This window comes from Erpetoichthys calabaricus, chromosome 4, assembly GCF_900747795.2.
Source record: "Erpetoichthys calabaricus chromosome 4, fErpCal1.3, whole genome shotgun sequence".
Classification (NCBI taxonomy): Eukaryota; Metazoa; Chordata; class Cladistia; order Polypteriformes; family Polypteridae; genus Erpetoichthys; species Erpetoichthys calabaricus.
Window position 1 is genome coordinate 45,854,910 of NC_041397.2, and position 21,819 is coordinate 45,876,728.

Consider the following 21,819-nt stretch of genomic DNA (forward strand, 5'->3'; position numbering starts at 1 on the left):
TTTTAACAGGCCCTGCCTCTTGACAGCCCCCCAGCCTTGACTCTCTAAGAAGACAAAGAAAAACTCCCAAAAAAACCCTTGTAGGGAAAAAATGGAAGAAACCTTGGAAAAGGCAGTTCAAAGAGAGACCCCTTTCCAGGTAGGTTGGGCATGCAGTGGGTGTCAAAAAAAAGGGGGTCAATACAATACAATACACAGAACAGAACAAATCCTCAATACACTATAAAAATAAAAATATTACAAATACAGGGCAGAATTTAACAGTAGATGATATCACATAATATGATTTGGATTTGTTTAGAGTCCTGGAGGCCTCCGCCATCAAACTGCCTTCCCCTATTGGTCATTCCACAGCTGAAACAGTGCTGGGCCAGCCAATCCAATGAAAGGACCCCTTTCCCATGATTTCTGTGATCCTCTATCAGAGATGACTTTACCTTAGACAGGCAAAATAACTTGGCAGGTGGGCCGTGGCACCAAGTGCCACATTTGTGTACCAAGAAGAGAAACAGAATAGGTGAGGGTTAGTAACAAATTGTAACTATCATGTTACTTATGTTTTAGTGCTAATGACTAACAACAAAGATGCAGTCTGTACAGTTAATCAGCAGCTCTAGTCAGGATATGCTAAACTGAAGTAGTGAGTTTTCAGCCGGGATTTGAAAGCTGAGACCGAAAGGGCATCTCTTATGGTAGCAGGCAGACCATTCCACAGTTTAGGGGCCCTGTAACTAAAAGCTCGACCTCCCACTGTTATTTTATTAATCCTTGGAATCACTAGGGGGCTCCGCCCCCTGCTCGCATCGCTCGCCAACCCCTGGTGTTGGGAATGACAAAGAGCGTGATGTATGAATGAGATATAGAATAGTGTGACGGTGTAGATGATGCAAATAGAAAGCAAACAATAAAGTGTGTGGCACAGTGTAAAGGTTTATTTGAAAATTTCTTTGTACACGCCGTTTAAGTGTAAAAGGTAATTCCAGCTCAGAACTTGTAAGGTCATTTAAGATGGTTATTGTTGTGATCAGAGTCAAGTTTGTCAGAGCTTAGAAAGAGTTGTGTCTTTCCAGGAAGTAATGGAATGACTTGGGTATTTATGTTTTCCACATTAATATTTTTTGGACATAATATAGTGCGTTGTGTTAAAAGGGGCATTTGGTCTAATGAGATTGCTGTTCCAAATCTCTCTGTAACTAAGTCGTCGCAGATAAAGGCTTGAGGAATTGTAATAATATGTGGCTGAAGTCCATCTGTATTGGTGAGTGTACCATCTCTCAGTTGTAATAAGCAATTGTTATGATCTGGTTCTGGACATCGTATCTTTTTTACTAACTGTATCTTTTGAAAGCAATGCCAATTGTCTGCGTATTTTAAGGTGCACTGAACAATAGCTGAGTGCATGGCATCTGGAAGAATAGCTAATCACTGTCTAAAATCTCCTCCTCATAAAAGTACCTTTCCTCCAAATCGAATATTATTATTCATAAACGTTTGTTCATGCCATTGAACATTCATCAATAAACAACATTTTTTCAAGACGGATGTCACGTGCAGTGACACTGTTAATGTTCATAGTGGATTCCGATTTGTAGGATCTAATGTAGTTGATAAAGATTTCACTTTCAGGTACATCGTCAGTTATAAGCTTCTGTAGATATTCAGTATATGAATGTAAAGAAGGCAGTCTAATTTGACCCTTTTGACAACAACGTGTAAATGTATAACTTGTATTGCCAGTTGTTTCTTCAGGGAAGTGAACTGAATGACAATGATTGCAAATGACATTCATTAATCCGAATGAATTTTCCTGGTGTATGTTTTGCTTGTGCCGTTTGAGAGGCGTGTTGTTGCATGTGTAGTATTTGGGACGTGTTGTTTTGGAGCTGTAATCGATTTGCCTGTGCTGTGTGAGAAGCCCGTTGTAGCCTTCGCTGCCATTAACGTATGTCTGAGACGGGAGGTGTTTCGTTTTGAATCCGTGCCTGTTGCGATGCAGCACTTTGATTGATAGTTTGCGTCATGTGGATCTAGGATGTAGATTTGTGCATATTAAATGAACTATTGTAGGATCTAATGCAGTTCATAAAGTTTTTACTTTTAGGTACATCGTTAGTTAGAAGCTTTAGTTGAGCTTTGCGTTTTTGGAGTCGAGTCATTTTTTCTTTTAGAAATATGGATAAGTAATAAGGAGTATTGCACTCACTGTTAATATGGAGCCTTTTCTGCGGTTGAACGGTTAATAGTGCCTTATTGTAATGAGATCCACCTATGCTGCATAGCCGTCTATTTTGTTGTTTCTTTCGTGTTCGTGTGTTTGTTCCTGTTATCCTTTCCTTTTCGTTTTGTACCCGTGACCGTGTATTCATGACTTGTTTCTTTCTCAGCATGCGAAATATGGATAAGTAATAAGGAGGATCGCAGTCACTGTTAATATGTTTCCTTTTCTGCAGTTGAACGGTTAATAGTGCTTTATTGTAAGGAGATACACCTATGCTGTCTAGTGTGAAGGTGTTGATGTTCACTTTAGAATATGTGGCTTTGGGTGTCACTTCTTATGGATGTGTGTGTGTGTGTGTGTGGAGGGGGGGGGGGGGTTGAGGATTGTTGTAGCGCGAGCGTCTTCTTTCTTTTTCTGTTCCTGTGTCTTGTTGAATCCCCCTGTTTGTGTGTGTCCCGTCCCTTGCTTGTAGGGTCTGTGGGGTGGTTTTGTGTTCTTTTTTTTGTGTTCCATGGGCTTGTTGAATCCCCCTCTTGGTGTGTGTCCCGTCCGGTGCCTGTAGGGGGGGGGTGCCTTGCTGTTGTGCGCGAGCCTCTTTTTTTTTTTTTTTTTTTTTTTTGGGTCTAGTCTCGTGTGCAATGTGTTTCGTGCTTTGCCTGCATTTCCTCATTTCTCCATTTTTCCTGTGCTCACTCCTTTTTTCTGTGGTCTTGTCCGCCTCTCGCGGCCCCTCATCCGCCTCTCTCGCCCTCTTTTGTCCGCCTTTCTCGGCTCCTCAGCCGACTCTCGCGGACTCTTTTTGCGCCTGCGCAGTACATCTTTTTGCAGCTACGGCCCTTTGCCGGATGTGCCTGCGTCCATCATCCGGTTTAGCATTCTCGGTTAGTAATATGGATAAGCAGATCGGCATCTTGAGATCTTAATGTGCGCTCTGGTTTGTAAGTCATGATAAGTTCAGACAATTAAGCCAGACCTTGGCCATTTAAGGCTTTATATGTTAAAAGGAGGATTTTGAAATCTGCCCTAAACTTAACCGGGAGCCAGTGTAAGGATTTAAGAACTGGAGTTATGTGTTCATATTTTCTTGTTCTTGTAATAATTCTTGAAGCAGCATATTGGATTAACTAGAGGCTGAATAAAGAATAATTTGAATATTTAGTGAACACCGCATTGCAGTAGTCAATCCAACCTCCTTAGAAGCTCTTGTATTCATTTCTATAAGATGTGGCGGATGGCCAGGGCTCTTACCAGGCTGGGATGTCTATATAATGGAAGGACCCGGGGAGAGAGTATGCACAGGGTATTATCTCCCCCAGAGCGCTAGATGGAAGCCCCCCTGGGTTGCGGCAGTGCCTCGGACTCCCACAGTGCAACATGGGAGTTGGAGTTCGGCCCAGCCCTGTTGGGTTCCATGGGCGCCACCAGGGGGTGCTGCAGGTAATGGTGCACCTTTTATTGCAGCACTTCTGCCACACCCGGAAGTGCGGCTGGAAGGACTCTATAAAAGGAACTGCCTTACTCCATTGGGGGAGCCAGAGTCAGGAAGGAGAGAGATGAAGCTTGCTGGAGGAGGAGTGGAGAACAAGAGAGAGCCAAGGAGAAGAAAGAAAATAAAGTACTGTGCTGCTGTGGAGAGCGAGGGAGAAGCGCTTACCCATGGTAAATAAATGCTAAACTTGTGCCGGGTGTCTGTGTGTGTCATTTGTGAGCGGCTGGTGCACGCCCTGCAGGTGACAAAGAATAGCTGTTTTTATAAAAAGATCAATTACCTTTTTGTTTGTTTAGCTTTGCAAATACTTTAAGGGCAAACTTGTGCCAAAGCCTCGGTTGTTTGAGTAACGTTTAGGGTTGTATCAAGTTTGGGTTTTACTTTCACTCTCCCTGTAATGGCATTGCTTCTGGTCTTTCATGTCTGGTATTTATTTACCACATCTCTGCCAAAATCTGTATGAAGCTAAAACTGTCAGCAAAGCCAGCTAAGGATGTCTACCCCCCCACCCCCAAACCCTGTATTTCACCAGTCCATTTGGAAAGTTATTAGCTGATTTGTGATTTTGCAGCTCAGATGTACGTCATTTCTATTGCACATTTTTCAGTCTTCTGTCTTTTGTTTTTCTTTGCTTTATTCCTTATGCAATGTTTTCCAGGGTGCATCAATTTTAAATTATGGCAGCTGATTCTGAATCAAAAAGGACCACTCTGTTCCAAAGTGTGCAAGGAGGAGTGACGTACCGAATCCCGTCTCTCATTTACATCAGTGACGCACATTCTTTCCTCGCTTTTGCTGAGAAACGCTCTAGTCCCTGTGATGCTGATGCAGAATACTTAGAAATGAGAATAGGCTCCACTTTCAATGGATCTGTACAGGTAAGAAATTTAAAAGAACCATTTTAATAAGGCAATATTTATGTCTAAATACTTGTTTATGGTGATTCCTTGAGCCTGATGTTGTGATGTACAGCAGTTCAGTGCACATGGAAACAAAACCTATGCCTAGTTGTTGTCCAAGCCGAGTTCACACATTCTGCCCATGTCTGTTTGGACTACACAGAGAAAAACTCAATCTTTCCCTAAAATCACCAAATACATGCAAGTTAGTTTGTTAGCAATTCTGAAATACCTGCATTGTAAATGAGTATAGCTGTGTGGACTGCCACCCTCTCCAGGGTTGTTTCTCACCGTGTGCTCAGATGTGCTGGGAAAACACTCCAGCCCCCATGACCCTGAACTGGATAAGTGGGTCTGAAATTGTTTGCTCAAGTGTACATGTACAGAGTACAAAGCAGTTCTTACTTTCAGCGTGTTGCATGTTGTCTAAGCATGCTCCTCTCTGGCAGCTCATTCAGCACATATTACAAGTCAAGTGTGTCCCTAACCTGAAAACCCTAGTTCTTCCTTTCCAAAACACGCATACTGTACATATGTGTATTGTTTTAGCTTTAGGTAACACGAGTAGGTTCATTTGAGTTTATACTCGATTGTTAGACATTTCATGTAAGCGAATGCATAACATTTAATGTGCATTTATCACAGCTAACTGTAGTCTGTCCAAACTGGTGCCCTGTTTGGTTCCTGGCAATGCTGAATGCTGCTGTGTGTTCTGCCAGAACATAGAAAGTGGTAGTTTTAAGAAGAAGAAATAAGAAGAAAAGATGTGGTCAGAAAAAGCAGAGAAAACCAGTTTTGAATATTTATAACACAGAAGCAGTTTAACTAAGTAAACAGTCTGTTATATACAGTACATTTATATATTGGAGAGTTGGAATTTCATTGCTGTCACACTCCTGAAGTTTTGTGAGAGACTGTTTGAATAAAGACAGTGTAACATTTGCTGAGGTTAGAACCTGACTATGTAAAGACATTAGTAAATGATATGACCAGGATAACTAGATCACCTATTCACCAACAGATGCTTAATAAAGACTCGGTTCAGGCACAAATTCATTCATGGCTGTGGCAGGCAGATCTGATAGATTAAAATAATATATAGTATGTGATAATCGGGGTTAAACCCAAAAATGACTACCTTTAAGATATTGATTGTGGCCTTTTTCTAGTCCCTTCCCTGATGTTAAAGACTATTATACCAGCCCTGATGTTAAAATTGTGAATACGGCCCTGATGTTAAAATTTGAACCCGGGGCCATTAGTAACTGAACATAGGGCTGGATCATAAGTTTTCTAGATAGACTGCCCCTACCCTAGTTCTAATCTTAAGGCCCATAAAATAAGCTCCCTGAGGTTAAGAGTGTGATGGGAGGCCCTGATGTTAATCAGTGTATTTAACATAATTTATTTATACCTACCCCTACCCCTAATCCTGAATTTAAAAATCATAAATTTTAGCCCTAATCTTAAATAACCCTCATGTTAGATTAATGTTAGAGTGTTAAAAATCTGTTCAGAACCCCAAATAACCCTTTAAAAAAAAACGTTTATATAGCGCCTTACATGGGAGATAATAAAATTGATGTTTTTGACACTTTATGTCCTGTTTTAGGAGGGTGAAATAGCTTTTATTTAATTTATTGAAAGGTTTTTATAGAACTGAATTTTTTAAACTTATTTTATGAAAAGGTAATTTTTTAAAAACAGTAATTTTAGAATTATTTATAAGAGCATTTTATTCTCCAAATAAGGGACATTTTAGAGTATTTATTCATCTATTTATTTATTTATTCTCATGGATTTTATAGTGTATTTTTTTATACTACTACCTACAACACTGAGATGTAAAATAATATTTTATAATGAAAGTAAGTGTGCCAGAGCATGCCAGTAATGGCGATGTCCCCCACCCTACCCCTAACAGATGGTTTCCTTTCTTCAAAAGATTAAATTATATTACTGACATTTAAGCTAATACAGGACCCAAAGCTGTTTTTATTTCTTTACAATTGCAACAATGTTAAGCACTGTTAAAGATTCGAAGTGGAATATATTAATTAGACACATAAACGAAAGACCTGTGTGTGTGTGTATGGAGCAGTCCACTCTACTCACACTCAAATGCAGCCACTAGATGGCGCACACATGCACTTTTACATTTTTTCCGCACATGCATACACCTCACTTCTCACTATGAAAGACCTGTGTGCACAAACACCACTGCGCAACAATGATGTTGTGCCAATTACACAGATGAAGAGAGACAACTTCAAAAATGAACAATGCGAACGTGAAACACCTCAGCAGCGGAGGGCAAGGCTTGAAATTTTCACTAAAACATTGTCTATCTGGATCTATATTCTCAAGACAAAGATTATTAGGACTTATATGCCAGCGATACGGCTAAGAGATGGTATCGCCTGCATCTTCTTATGAAAGCAAGTGGGGCAGCAAGCATAGGTGGGTCGACATCCTCTGCCCTGGGTAATTCTTCAGTTAGCTGACACCTCTCCAATTTCACAAATATAGTAAAACTTCTAGGGAGTCTTCGGGGTTTTTTTTTTGTCCCAAAGGCCACACACAGCTAGTATATTAATAATGATGGTGATGATGATGGTCCCATCCCATATTCTGGTAAACAGTTATGATGTGGACTGATGATGGCTTGTTAACATGTACTAAGCTGCCTGTTGCTTCAACAATGTAAGAAAACTGGTGACAGTCTAGTGTCACACTGCAGGAAAATCTCCTTCATGTTCCAGAGTCTTTGAAAGGTATGAGTTGGCCTTGGAGAGCAATAGGATTTGTCATTCAGTGCAAGATTTGCAGTTATCAACATACAGCCAGCTTTGACCTTGTGCTTGACTGACTACTTGGCCAAATTGTAGAGTTCAGGCCAGGACCACAGCAAAATCAGCACTCTGGCGTGTAAATTTAGGACATGGTGTGACATTTGCTAAGCAATGTTCAGCTACAACCGAGGCAACAAAAAATTGTCAAACTGTATCAGATCACACTACAGCAGTAGCACAAATGTAGTTTAAACTACATACAATATGACATTTTGTATTATCATGTAAAATATGAGATAAATTTAAAAAAGCACACGTCAGACCTTATTAAGAGATTATCCAGCCACTATGTGAATACCCAAAGGCCATGTTCTCCTACACCAATCATGGTGCTTCAAGAAGGATGTACAGGGAGCACTGACAGAAGACCATCCAGCCTCTGCCATCCAGACCATTTATATTCATTCTGCCAGTCAATGATGAGTTACATGGAGGTGCAGTGGTTATCGCTCCTGCTTCTCTCATCCAGTGTCCTGCACCATTGCACATTCTTCCCATGCCTGTATTTGGTTTTTTTCCGTGTTTCCTGTGTTTTCTTTCCATATATCCCCCAAAGAGTATGCGATTGGTCAACTGATGGTCTATTACGAGTTAGTCAATGGACTGCAACCATAAATTGGATTCAGAGTGCTTGAGAATGTTACCTTACATTTCACATCAGATCCTTTTCAGATTTCTGAGTGAGACACGCCCGACCTTTAAAAGTTTATTTCACCACTACTCAGTGAAATTTCTTTGAATTTAAATTTACTTTCTTTTCTTTTTTGATAGTGGCAGCCTACAGTGAAAATGAAAAATGCCAGTTTACCTGGATATCGCACTATGAACCCCTGTCCTGTCTATGAGAAGAACACCAGAGTCCTTTACCTTTTCTTCATTTGTGTGGAGGATAAAGTTTCTGAGTGCCATCAGATCTTCACTGGCCACAACAAAACCAAGCTGTGCTACATTTGTAGCAAAGATTTTGGAACCAGCTGGAGTGAAGTCACCGATTTGACAGAACACTTGATCGGCGACTGGGCCACATTTGCTGTTGGACCAGGGCATGGAGTCCAGCTGAGCTGTGGACGATTGGTCATACCAGCTTATGCATATGTGAAAAAAACATGTTGTTGTTTTTATTGTCCATGCTCTTGCAGCTCTCATTCCTTTTCATTGTTCAGTGACGACAACGGTCAGATGTGGAAGGTTGGGGAAATGATTAATGAGTCAAAAACAGTAGAATGTGAAATGGCAGAAGTATTTAGCTCAGATGGTCATAGCCACTTGTATTGCAATGCCCGTAGTGAGTATGGATGCCGAGTGGAAGCCATCAGTGAGAATAACGGTACAAATTTTGGGAAACCACAAAAGGCACAATTGCTTGTTGAGCCAAGCAAAGGCTGTCAGGGGAGTGTTGTCAGCTTTCCAGCACCAGCAGAATCTTTACAGAGTGAAGAGAAATCTACTGCTCCCCAACAAAGTTGGCTCTTGTACTCTCATCCAACTAGCCGTGAAAAACGAGTCAACTTGGGAATCTATATCAACAAATCCCCCTTATGCCCCTTGAAGTGGAGTAAGCCCTGTGTTATTTATAGGGGTCCCAGCGGCTATTCTGACCTCAGTTACTGTGATGACACCAAGAGCTTTGCCTGCCTGTTTGAGTGTGGTGTCCATTCAGAGCTGGAGGAGATTGCATTTGTGCAATTCACTCAGAATGAAGTGATAAATGCCAGTAAATGTCCCTAGAAAAAACAACGAAACAAATTAAAATGTTTAATATTTGTTTAAAAGCATAAAAACAATTTTCAACAACAAACCAAAGGAGAAACATCATGAGAACACAAATCTGAGTGAGCAGATCCACTCTAGTCCTAGCAATAAATCATACTTGAGAAATATCCTATAAAAGGAGAAGGTGCAAGTTATTTAAGTAAATTCAAGTCCTCAATTATTCATGACTTAAAGGATAAGTTGGATATTGAAGTTGAAGTTATTTCTTCACAATCATGGTATATATTAATTTGCCTCTTGAAATTGTCTGCTAAAGTGAAACATTTTTTTATTAATGTAAAAAACTCCTGTATCCAGCAGGGGGCATTACCTCCCTCGTTGGAATGAGTTCTTTTGTAATTGTGGTGTGTTACATAACCCGAATCTGTATAGATATGATACAGTATTAAAAGGCGATACCCCTCCTTTAGTGATATGGTGGTAAGAAATCACATAGGAGAAATAACTTAGTTTTCTTTAACGACGGCTTACGCTACATAACAGACGAAGGAAGTCAATGGCAAGAACCCAGTTCAGGAGTGGGGGCCCGATGTGTAGAGTCTGCCATTTTCGTCACTGCGATGGAAGGATTTTCAGGATTGGGTGACATTATCTCCCATCCGCCCTTCGGCTTCAAAGGTGTGCCGGGCAATGTTCCAAGGCTTTACACTCTTTCTTCATGTGCAGGCCCCCACTTAGGTGAATCATGCCATTCCAAACAAGGAAAAGGGGATACAATTTCATGCTGACTCTGACAGACGAAAAATAGTGCACGTCTCCCCAGCTGTCTTTATCTGTCTTGTCTTATGCTTTGCCTAGCAGTTCTAAATGATGAGCCTCTGTGTGTCAACTGTGAAAGAAAAGTAAGATTTATAAAATATATTTGTACAGAGGACAGTGACATATTAAACTTATGTTCTGATTACAACTCCTTTTCTGTGCTTGCCGTTTACAATGGGGCTTTAGGGTATCTGGGTCCATAGGTTATAGAAAAAGCATCCTTGTGATAACAGAAGGAAACTGGAAATACGAGGGACATTGAAAAAGTTTCTGCACTTTTTTTTAACTCTATTTATTAAGAATTTCAAAAACAAATTACAGTACATCACTTTTCTACATAATCACCTTCATTTGTGATGCAATTTTCCCAGAATCGTACCAACTTTTTACTGCCCGATTACTACTCATCCTGCCTTTGCCATTTCCAACAAAAATATAAAAGTACTAGTCATTAAGCCCGTTACAATAATGGGCACTAGAACAGTAGTGCATAAACATTAGTAGGAACAGTCTATATTAAATGGCAAGGGACTTTGACCTCATTCTGTTTGTTGGTCGTATTTTTCATTTGTCTTTCAGCCTTTCTTTTGTTGATGTTTACTTGCTGAGCTGACCGTTCTTCGTGGGCTGCCGCCGTGTATTGTGTGTCTTTAGTTTTCTATGACAGTAATACTGTCTTGTACGTCCACTGGCTTGTACGTCCGTAATATACCTTTAATTTTCTCTGGCGGTAATATAGGTGTGCGCGTCGGTAATATGCCTTTAATTTTCTCTGACAATAATACTGGCTTGTATGTGGCTGTAATATGCGTCACTGTATTGTGTACCTTTAATTTCCTCTCGCAGTAATACTAGTTTGTATTTCCGTAAAATGCCTGTAACTTTCTCTGACAGTAATATCGCACATCGCACCGTGCCCCGCGCATGCGCACTTCACCTGAAGACACACACACACGGACACCTGGACGCACATAGGGATTTTACTAAAGAGGATGGAAACTTTTTGAATGTCCCTCATAATTACTTTATAACAGATTCTTGGTTCATATATACAGTATTTCTTGTTCGTTTGTCTGCTTGCAGCGACCGTTGTGGGCGGATTTATGACAACCCAACACCAACCTGACCCACTTTACATTCTGTGTTGTTATTTCACATAGCTAAGGTAGCAAGATATACGCCGAGTGAAAATGAGTTTCATTGTGCAGTACTTTACCATTAAATCTGAACTGAACTGATTAGACTGCATTGTATTTTAAATAATAGCCTTTGATTTTTTTTTTTGTACCTTTTCTGAGGTTTGTTCAACCCTCTGGTTCTGTGCCTGCTCAATATTCTATCTCACTGAAGCTCAATGAACAATATCTTTGCGAAGTAAAGAAAAAGGCTTCCTTTAAGTGAAAGAATATAAGCAATTGTGTGCCTTTTTTTCAGTTATTTTTGTCTAGTTGTCTACAGAACTAGGATAGCAATTCACATCTGGGAATCAGCATTCAGTGTCAGTAAGAGCGCGGGGTGATGACGTCTCTTAAAATGGCACAACAATGGTTTGCTTTTTGTTTTTCTTTGTAAAATGACATGGATACGCTGTTTTGCAATATGTGTGTAATCTGAAGACACAGATCAATACTCAATAACATTTTGGTACTCAATGGACATATTTGGTAAGTTTTAAGGCTTTTTCTATCACCTATGGACCTGTGTACCATAAAGCCCCTTTGTAAACTGCAAGAACAGAAAAGATATTTTTAAAATTTATAAAAAATGTTTTACTTAAGAAGACAATTTCAAGTGGCAAATGAATAGATACATGATCGCGAAGAAATAACTTTGATTTAAAAATACCACACTTTTTCTTTAAGAGTCTGTTTGAAACAAACAAATGCAATAACTGTTAATTTGCTAATTGCAGGATAATGGGCCCAAGTTTGGGTCAAATTCAACCCCTCTGACAATCGCAAAAGGTGTCTCGATTTCAGGCAGGTCTTAAGTGGGTCTCAGAAGTGAGATATGTGCTGATTATTCTTGACCTCCCCGATTCCCTCACAAACCAGTTGCAGCCACCCTTGTTTTAAAGCATATATATTCAATACTTATGACAAATCCTGTAGTATGTGAATCACTGAGATTTATTATATGCAATGCATTTTTTCGTCACATGAGAAAGATCGATAGCTAGTGAGAGACGTGTGGTGAAGATGGAAGCCTCCTTCTCCATCCAAAGCTGGTTCTTGCCTTACAACCACACGACCCTGAAGTGGATTAACTGGGGCTGATAATTTAGAGATGGATGGAATTTTCAGCTTCTTTCTCTCTAACTAAACATGCCACCTAAGCCACTGTATTTTGCAAAGTCTCTTTTACAGTGCCATACATATTCAAGAAATTAGCTTTTAAATTGTGTACTTGTGTATCAATCAATACATAAAAATCTACGTATAGGAAGGTAATTGAAATAAAAAAATTATTACATTATGTATAAATGAAATTGTTTATCTTTATGTAAAAGTGCAACCTGAACCGTCAGTTTTATAAATATATATATCGTTACAATAGACCTTTTTGTACAAGTTTTACTTTTTGAGTCATATTCTGCATTTTGTTCTTTCAGTTCTACAAATGTAAAATAATTTCTGTCTTTTTTCCCCTCCATATCTAGCTGCCTATTTCTATAAAGCAGTACGTGTGGACTTGTACTTCATGACATATACAGTATTGGTCATGCAATAAGCCTGCTATACACATTTAAGGTACATTTGTTATGTTATTATGTTGAAAAATCTAGACTTGTTTCACTAAAGGCTTGTTTTATCTTGGTAGAGTAATATATCACCCTACGTTCCCTTTTGTATTATTAATATGCAGCCTTTGTCAGAATACCTCAAATCTCACAGACTTACCACTGTTTATGAGGTATTATAGTATATAACTTCTCCTCACCTTCCCTTCTACATTTATAACCTCAGGCAAATGAGTGTAGTAAAAGACAAACAGGAATTAAGTTACACTTTAAATAATGTATGATTTATAATATTCATAAATACTAACAATATGCAGAGTACAAGTGAATATTGGCAACCATACAACCTGATATATGTTGATGTGTAGTTTCAGGCGCCACACAGACTTGTTAATTTTTTAAAATGTCTCTAGTTAAGGCATCATTTGTGGTCAGCTTTCTTCAGAACAGGCCACATGCCTGTCTCAATATGGCTGCCGAGCTGTGCTCTTCATTGTGTTGTCCTTTTCAGTTCATGGTGTGTGAGATGGTCTTTCATCATTCGGTAAGAGAGAGAGAAGTAAAGCAAGCAAATTTATAGATTCTCTCTCCAAACCCTACAGCCAATACAGCGCCACAGTACTTAGAGGCTTCTGATACAAGCCAATTCCAAACAGCCATATGTCAGACCAATGGGGAACAGAATACCTTCACACCAGCCCCCAAAAGCATGTGTTAAGATGAAGCTTGCCACATAGACAGTCTGGCTTTCCTGTGGTGGTTGACTGAGAGACTCCTAGGAACACTGGCCAAACTGGTTTGAGGCCCTTCCCCCAACTCTGTTGTAAAATTACAAAGAGACTCGGTCCTAATAGGGGGGAAGGGGTTCGTAACCATCTAACCATTGCTGTTCTTATCAATGATAGGCATTAGTGTTATAACACTATATACAAATAAAGACATGCAAAATATTTATCAACTTGTATGCAAAATTTTACACCACAACAAGGCTACACCCTGGATTTAATTAAGACATGTCAAAACCAGTAGCACATTAGAAGACTACAAGTTGGAGGGCCTGTGGTGGGCTGGCGCCCTGCCCGGGGTTTGTTTCCTGCCTTGTGCTCTGTGTTGGCTGGGATTGGCTCCAGCAAACCCCCGTGACCCTGTAGTTAGGATATAGAGGGTTGGATAATGGATGGATGGATGAAGTTGGAGGGCATGTCAAATATAACAACTGCCTGGAGGAGGTCTGCAATGCAACTGACCCTATAAGTCTCCCAGGTACTACCGCATCAACAATAAATAATGTAAGAGAAATGGAAAAATGACAAAAAAAAAAATATTTGGATTATGAAAACTGAAAAAGGAAAGGAAAATAGCAAAACACATGAGTTGAGTATATTTAATTGCTTTTAGAGATTAAAATAAACACAGAAAACAGCTTTGTAAAGGTGAACAAAACCAAATGGGCTCTTGAGAGGTGTTTATGGCATGAAAAGTGTCATGGGTCCATTCCAATAGTTTTCTTTATGTGTGCAGATTTCTCTAATGCTAACATCAACTTACAAATAATTGCCCCATTTTCGCTAATGAGTAGTGAGATCAGATGTGCACTCACCATTTCAAAAAATTGCCATCAGATCGTTATGATACACTCTGACATCATCATCTGAAAAACATGCTGCAATACGGATTTAAACAATTATTAAAGTGATAGCCACACAACAACCCAATGCCCAGAAAAATCTATTGGCCATGATCGGCCTAAATTGAACGACTTTGAGATGAATAAAGATAAACCATAATAACACGGAAATTAACAATAACACGGACTACACACAGTGCATTATTCAAACAACAAGACTCTGGAGCTGTGGGTGAACTGTGCTGACCACCCTGTGTAATGGCCCTAAAGACAAAAATAAATAAATAAATCACTTGACACTGTTAGAACATCAGAACAATCAAGACGAGAAGAGGACAGTCAACCCAACCAAGCTCACCAGTCCTATCCGCTTAATTCTTATAAAATAACATCAAGTCAAGTTTTGAAGATCCCCAGAGTATTACTGTCTACCACACCACTTGGCAACTTATTCCATGTGTCTATGATTCTCTGTGTGAAGAAACACTTCTTAATATTTGTGCGAAATTTACCTTTAACAAATTTCCAACTGTGCCCCTGTGTTCTTGTTGAACTCATTTTAAAAGAAAGTCAGAGTCTCGATCCACTCTGCTGATTCCTTTTATAATTTTAAACACTTCAGTTATGTCTCCTCTTAATCTTCTTTTGCTTAAACTGAAAAGGCTCAGCTCTTTTATTCATTGCTTAAAATGCTGTTTATCCCCATCAGTGTCTTTGTTATGAATGGCTGTAAAATACACAAAACATTTAGCACAAATACAATAATTCAGCAATACCTAAATGTTATATGGTGGAGAACATTTTTCAACACATTTGATTCACTCATGCTTATAAAATTATACGTAACTGTCATACAATAAACAATAATATTAAATCTACTCTACTAAACTTGTAACACAAACACATAGAATACAAATCAGTTACTGTATTTAAAAAGAATTAACATTAAACTTTGCCTTTCAATAGCATTTGTGCCTTCTTTTCAGGCATACTAAACACTCAACTCCGACCAACCTGACACGTCCTTGAAGTGCTACTCTCACTGCCTGGCCCAGCTCTGCCCCACCCCACCTCACTCAGCCCCACCCAGACCTGCCCAACTCCGCCCCACCCCACTCAGACCTGCCGAGCTCTGCCCCACCCAGACCTGCCCAGCTCCGCCCCACCCCATCTCACTCCACCCCGCCCAGCTCCAGCCCCATGCTGAATGTATGCCCCATTTACGCAGAAACTATTAGTAAATAATAATAAGAAAGAAGAAATATTTACCATGTCTAAAGAAACTTTCAGGAAGTTACAAACCATTCAAAAAAACTGTTTTTTTCGTCAGTCACTTACCTAAAGAGAGGTTGGGCGCATGCACTGATACAGCGCGTTGCCGCATCCACCACAAGATGGACTACCTCAGGATCTTAAATTAGGACCCTAGTGCAGCCGTGCAACAGTTGACACCTCAGCACTACAATAGTTCAAATGGAGTGGAACAATGTGAGTTTTTTTTTTTGCAGTAGCTGGAGTGCAAGTCCTGCAACCAACCACTGAGTTTTCCCTGCAAGTTGGAGGACCTGGGCTGGATGCAGGTTAACATCATACCCAGGACAGAGCAATTGAAGGTTAAGGGCCTTACTCAAGGGCCCAATGGAGTCAAATCACTTCTGGAATTTACAGGATTCGAACTGGCAACCTTCCTAAAGGCAGAAATAAATAAATGAATCTCTCTACACTGTTTATGTCCATTAGCGTCTTTATCACGAATGCAGGAAAACAGTGTAAGATGTTTCTAATTGTGCCCTCACAGACATAAATAATCAACCTTTCTTTGAATTGCAATGGGAAGAAATTATGATTAAAGAAGAGATCAAGTATGCAAGATGAAAAATAAAAATCTATCCAGTACACATGCTGCCTGACGTTTGCTGAAAATGTACATAATACCCATTCTTTCCAAGCCAGGACCGTGCACTTCTTTTCCACAGAGTTCATGGAGCACAGCTTTAGAAGATAGAGGGTTGAAGATAAATAGGAGGAAGACAAACTATATAAGGTTTTATAATGATCAGGATTCAGACGTTAGCCTGCAGGGAGAGCTATTGAAAAGAAAGGACAAATTTAAATATCATGGATCAGTGGTTGCCCAAGATGGAAAACTAGATGTGGAGATAACCCACAGAGTGCAGTTTTGCTGGAACAGTTCAGCTCAAAGAATTAAGGCGAAGGTTAAAGGTAAATTTTTTAAGACAGTATTAACACCGGCAATGATGTATGGACGTGAGACACGAACAGCAAAGGGAGCACAGAAGTAGTTAGATGAAGTTAGCTGTGGTAGAAATGAGAATGTTGAGATAGATGTGTGGAGTTACAAAAAAGGACAGAATAAGAAATGTGACAATTAGAGGTACAGCAAAAGTGTGAGAGATACCTAAGAAAGTACCGGAAAGTAGATGGAAGTGGTATGGACATGTGATGAGGAGAAACGATGAATATGTGGGGCAAAAGAGTGATGGGAATGGAAGTACAAGGGGAGAGAAAGTGAGGGAGGCCAAAGCAGAGATAGATGAAGTAAAAGATAGTCTGCAGGCAAAGGGCTTGGCTGGCGAGGAGGTACAGGACCGAGCTGTATGGAGAAGGTTCATCAAGCACATCGACCCCACATAGACGTATGGAGCACAGATTTACTGCCATTAGTGGGTGAGGATGAATTTGCTACTCAGTCCCATTCATTCTGATCAGCATAATGTCATGCCATGTATTCCTAATATCACCTTTTTCTGTCTTTAAAGGAGCAAATGGTCGTGGACATTTTGTACTTCAAGACTGGATTGCACTGCATACATTAGGAAGAATTCAAATTAGAAGCGCAACCACATACATAATACAAAAAAGGTGGCTTTCAGTTTAATATGGAGAATAAGGGACTCCAGCCTGCAAGCACCAGCGCTAAACTGGAAAGTTCAGCCTGTACATGTGTACACACACCCAAAGGTTCACTTTGAGCACTGCTGGACCAGTGGGTTCAGCCCCACAGTCACAGACACACTTGCCTTGTAGCACCCGATTACAAAGGCACACACATACTGCAAAAGAACATATTTTTGCTTTGCGTCCTCCCCTACAATAATCTATTGTCTATCGAGGAGGAGTGAAAGCTTTAGATTCGTCAAAAATTTCGATCCCAGTTTTCGATGGATCTTGACGTTTTTGGTCCCCTGATGACGAAAATATTGATATCTCGATGATGGGTGTGTTTGTGTGTCTGTGTTATTGTGTCACAGTTTCTTGAGGAAGGTCTAGAGCTAAAACAGCTGGACAGAAAAATAGCAAACTCAAAATTTAAGCCTGTTATGAGATGACGATGTGCCAATTAGTTTTTGAGCCAAATCATGCAAGTGAAAGAGGCACTCTAGAGGAGTCCTCAAATACTGTAATTATGCAATTAATTATGAATCCTTCTCATCAATTGCTATTGTAATGACCTATTTTATGATCAGAAAGATCAGCATCAGAACGGTAAATAATACTGAAATGTTATTGAAATGTTCGGTTAACTTGGTTCCTATGGCGCAAAGCCTACTGACGCTCACGTCCAGATTTATTAGGCATTACATTGAGCATATGATGGAAAATTGAGAAGAAATTGCTTAAGAAAACAGAAGATTGTTTTAATTATTTTAATAATAAGTAAAACTGCTGATGGGAGCATATTGCATATTTTGCACATTACTTGTTGGGGCTGAGGCCCATGGGCCCTTAATGCAGAAGCACCATTGCAGCTCTTATCTACAAGGTGACCAAACAATGATGGCACCAGGCAGGTAACCCGACTCCCTTCTAAGTTTCTCATGTCAGGAGCACAGCTGCATAAAAGAACAAGCAACACTGTTTGAAACCTGAGACGGTGACGCTTCAACATTGATTATCTGAAAAATGTCCTGTCAGCGAGTTAATGAAAAAGCAAAAAGCCAATGACAAAGAATGGGAGAGACCTCAGCATTCCTACAAAAACAGAAAAGGTTGGCCAAGCATGAAAACTAAAGGTCTGTAATTTTCAGTCATAACTGACTCTTAGTGACACAGATCTCTTACATGTAGTTATAGGTAAAGCTTTATGTGTTGTCATTTATACACTTCTGTAGAGTCCCATCTTAGAAACATTCACAATCGGGCAGAGCCTACCAGACCACGCTTTAGACCACGGGTGTCGAACTCCGGTCCTGGAGGGCCGCAGTGGTTGCACGTTTTCATTCTAACCATCTTCTTCATTAGTGACCTGTTCTTGCTGCAAATTAACTTCTTTTGCCTTATCTTTAATTAACTTGACTCAGGTGCCTTGGTTGTCTCTTTTTCCTTAATTAGCAGCCAAACAAAAGGAGACACAAAACAAGACACCACACGACCAGCTCACCTGTGCCCATTACACAATATCTGAAATTAAAGAAAGGTGAAGGTCTTAGTAAGGTTGATCTCTCAGGTCACCAAAACATTTTGATGGCATTCTTAGAAAGAACAAAAAAATCAACAGTTTTGGACATGTCTGCTGTGGTAAAATGAGAACAGCAAGAAGCCATGGAATTAAATAACAGGTTTAATTAACAGCAAGAATCGACTTCTCATTAAGAACCTGGTTGGAGTGAAACTGGTTGGAGTTCAAAACCCCAATTTAGCTGGTCATCTGTCAGCTTATTTCATGTGTCACTTCTGTTAGGCTGCCATTTAATGAAGAAAGGAATAAATTCAGAGGACTGAATCCTTAAAAATAAGGCTATTAAAATGAAGGGGAAAAAACTGGTCACTGATTAGGGAAAGGGATTGAATGAAAACCTGCAGCCACTGCACCCCTCCAGGCCCGGAGTTTGACACCCCTGCTTTAGAATAATAGATTAGGAACCATCATAATTTAACAGGCTGGCCTTAATATACCCATGGGATTATTTAATATTATTAGTGGGATGTGATAACAAAGAACTGTTTAATGCCGTTTCTGCAAATGTGCTCATCTAAAACATCTTTCCAATTTTTAGTGGGACAGCTGGGATTCTTACCTGGCCGGGACTCCTCCATAATGGAAGGACCAGGGGATGAAACTTATAGGGAGGGATATAAGTTGGATTGCTACAGGGTTATGGGTTTGGAGCATGGAAGCTCAACCCTGCTGGGGCCCGTGGCTACTGAGGCCACCACTAGGGGGCGCATGGAGAATGGCTGAGCCCTCCTCAGCAGGGCTGCCACCACACCCGGAAGTGCAGCCAGAAGGAGATTACAGAACACCTGGAGCACTTCCAGTTGCTCTATAAAGGAGGTTGCCTCACACCATTCAGGGACCCAGGGCCGGGAGGAGGTGGCAAAGCTTGCTGGAGGAGGAGGAGTGCAGGCGAATAGGAAGAAAGAAAGAAGAGTGAGAAAAAGAAAGGAGAAGAGAAAGTTAGTGCTTTGTACTGTGCTGTTGTGGGGAACGAAGGAGAAGAGCCTCCCCACTATAAATAAACATGTGTGTTGTTTCAGGGGTTTGGGGAGCAGCATGTCACCTGGTGGTCACACAATTTTCTATCTAAAGTAATAATACATTTGAATTATTACTTTTGATCATTAATTTTGCAAACTAGGCTTCAAGTCCACCATTTCTGTCTATTTTATAGTTTACTGCATTTTAAAGAATTCTGTTTTTGTTTTTCTCTACTTTATAGTCTGCCTGACACAATAACTCTGAGTACTTGGCAGCCAACAAATTATTCAGCAGAAGAAACACTACCGGGGCTCCTCTATACCAAAGACAATACGCCTTTATAACGCCTCACTACGACTAACTGCCATGTCAGAAGTTTTCTTTCTTTTTCACTCTAATTCTAGCCTTTATGGTCTTTGACAACATACAACAAAATTTAGCAGCCACTCCCAAAATAACATAAATTTGAACACAGACATAAGTGTAATATACACATAAACAGCGTGTGCAAACTACTTTGGGCACAGCTATCTTCACGCATGCAGAGCCCTGTAATACCTGCCGGAGAGCAACAAGATGAACAGATGGTGCCCAGGCTGAACGGAGTCTTTAGCGATTTTAGTAGCCCTGTAGAACAGGAATCGTAGATGTCATCCATTGACAGAATTTGAGGGCAATGATCTTTTGTGCAATATTTATTGGGATTAATAAAGTATCTATCTATCTATCTATCTATCTATCTATCTATCTATCTATCTATCTATCTATCTATCTATCTATCTATCTATCTATTTATAACTCTTTGAAGAGCCCTTTCATCTACCGCACAGCAGCTGGACCTACACACCATTTGTGACTAAATGAGGACAATCTCTATGGAGCATCTGTAAAAGGACAACAGTAGCTGTTCAGAGAAATTCAATATTGAATTTGTTTGATGTTCAGAGAAAATTAAGCTACTGCTGTGCCTTCTTGACCAGTGATGTAGTGTTGGTAGTCCATAAGACCAATAACTTAAAGTTGGGGACTCTTGCTACTTTCTCCCCATTTATGGTGAGTGGTACCAGGCCATTACCTCCTGAAATTGATCTTTTAATCGAGTTTTTTTTTGGCATTGAGAAATAGGTTATTAGCTAAGCCCCACACCTCATCCCTGCAGGATGACTCAATGCCATCCAAGATCAACCCAGTTGACGTTGTGTCATCTGTGAACTTAACAATGCTGTAATTTCAATGAGTTGGAACTCACTCACAGGTTTACAGGGAGTACAGAAGCGGGCTCAGCACACAACCTTGTGGAGCTCCAATACTGACTAGCAGAGTGGGTGATGAGTACGGGCCTAATCTGACTGTCTGTTGGTGGTCTGTTAGAAAGTCACAGATCCATAAACTAGCGGACTGACTAATGCCCAAGTCCAGAAGTTTAGTGACCATTCTGCATGGAATGACAATATCAATAGCAGAGATATAATTAATAAAATTTGTCATTGCATGTCATTCTAGGAACTCACCAGTCATTCTGGTGTATATTTGAGAGGGGTTTGTCGTTTGTTATATTTTTTATTTACTTATTTATTCATTTTCTGTAAAAACAGCCAAATGTCCCCCTGGGAAAAAATAAAGTGTTATATCTTGCAGTTACATTATATATTTAATCAATTCTTTCAGGAACTACGCCACTCCATTCTTGGTGGAGTTGTGCTTTGACATTGTTACATAAACAACATGAGGACTGCGAGCAGTTGAACTTTCATCAATATTATAATGTGACCATACATGGCATTGTCAGGCCTACATAACTCAATTCAGAGTCACAGCAGGCTGGAGCATATCTCAGCAGCACTGGGTATAAGACAGGAACCTGCCTTGAAGGGCCCAGTAGCCTAGTGCAGGCAGGCAGTGTGGAGTAGCCATTAAGGCTTTGGACTTCAGAGCCCGAGCTTGTGGGTTCAAATCCCACTATAAACCCTGTGTGACTCAAATGGAAAAACAAAAAGAAATAAAACCAATTGCATCATAAAT

General features: G+C 40.1%; 1 protein-coding gene across 1 annotated transcript; it reads left to right on the top strand.

Annotated features, from left to right (window-relative positions):
* Nucleotides 1-4,360: 4,360 nt before the first annotated feature.
* Nucleotides 4,361-12,708, top strand: LOC114651313 (sialidase-3-like). Its single transcript, XM_028801246.2, has 2 exons — nucleotides 4,361-4,585; nucleotides 8,230-12,708. Exons 1-2 carry the CDS (start codon nucleotides 4,385-4,387, stop codon nucleotides 9,184-9,186), a joined length of 1,158 nt encoding a protein of 385 aa, XP_028657079.2. The 5' UTR covers nucleotides 4,361-4,384; the 3' UTR covers nucleotides 9,187-12,708.
* Nucleotides 12,709-21,819: the final 9,111 nt, after the last annotated feature.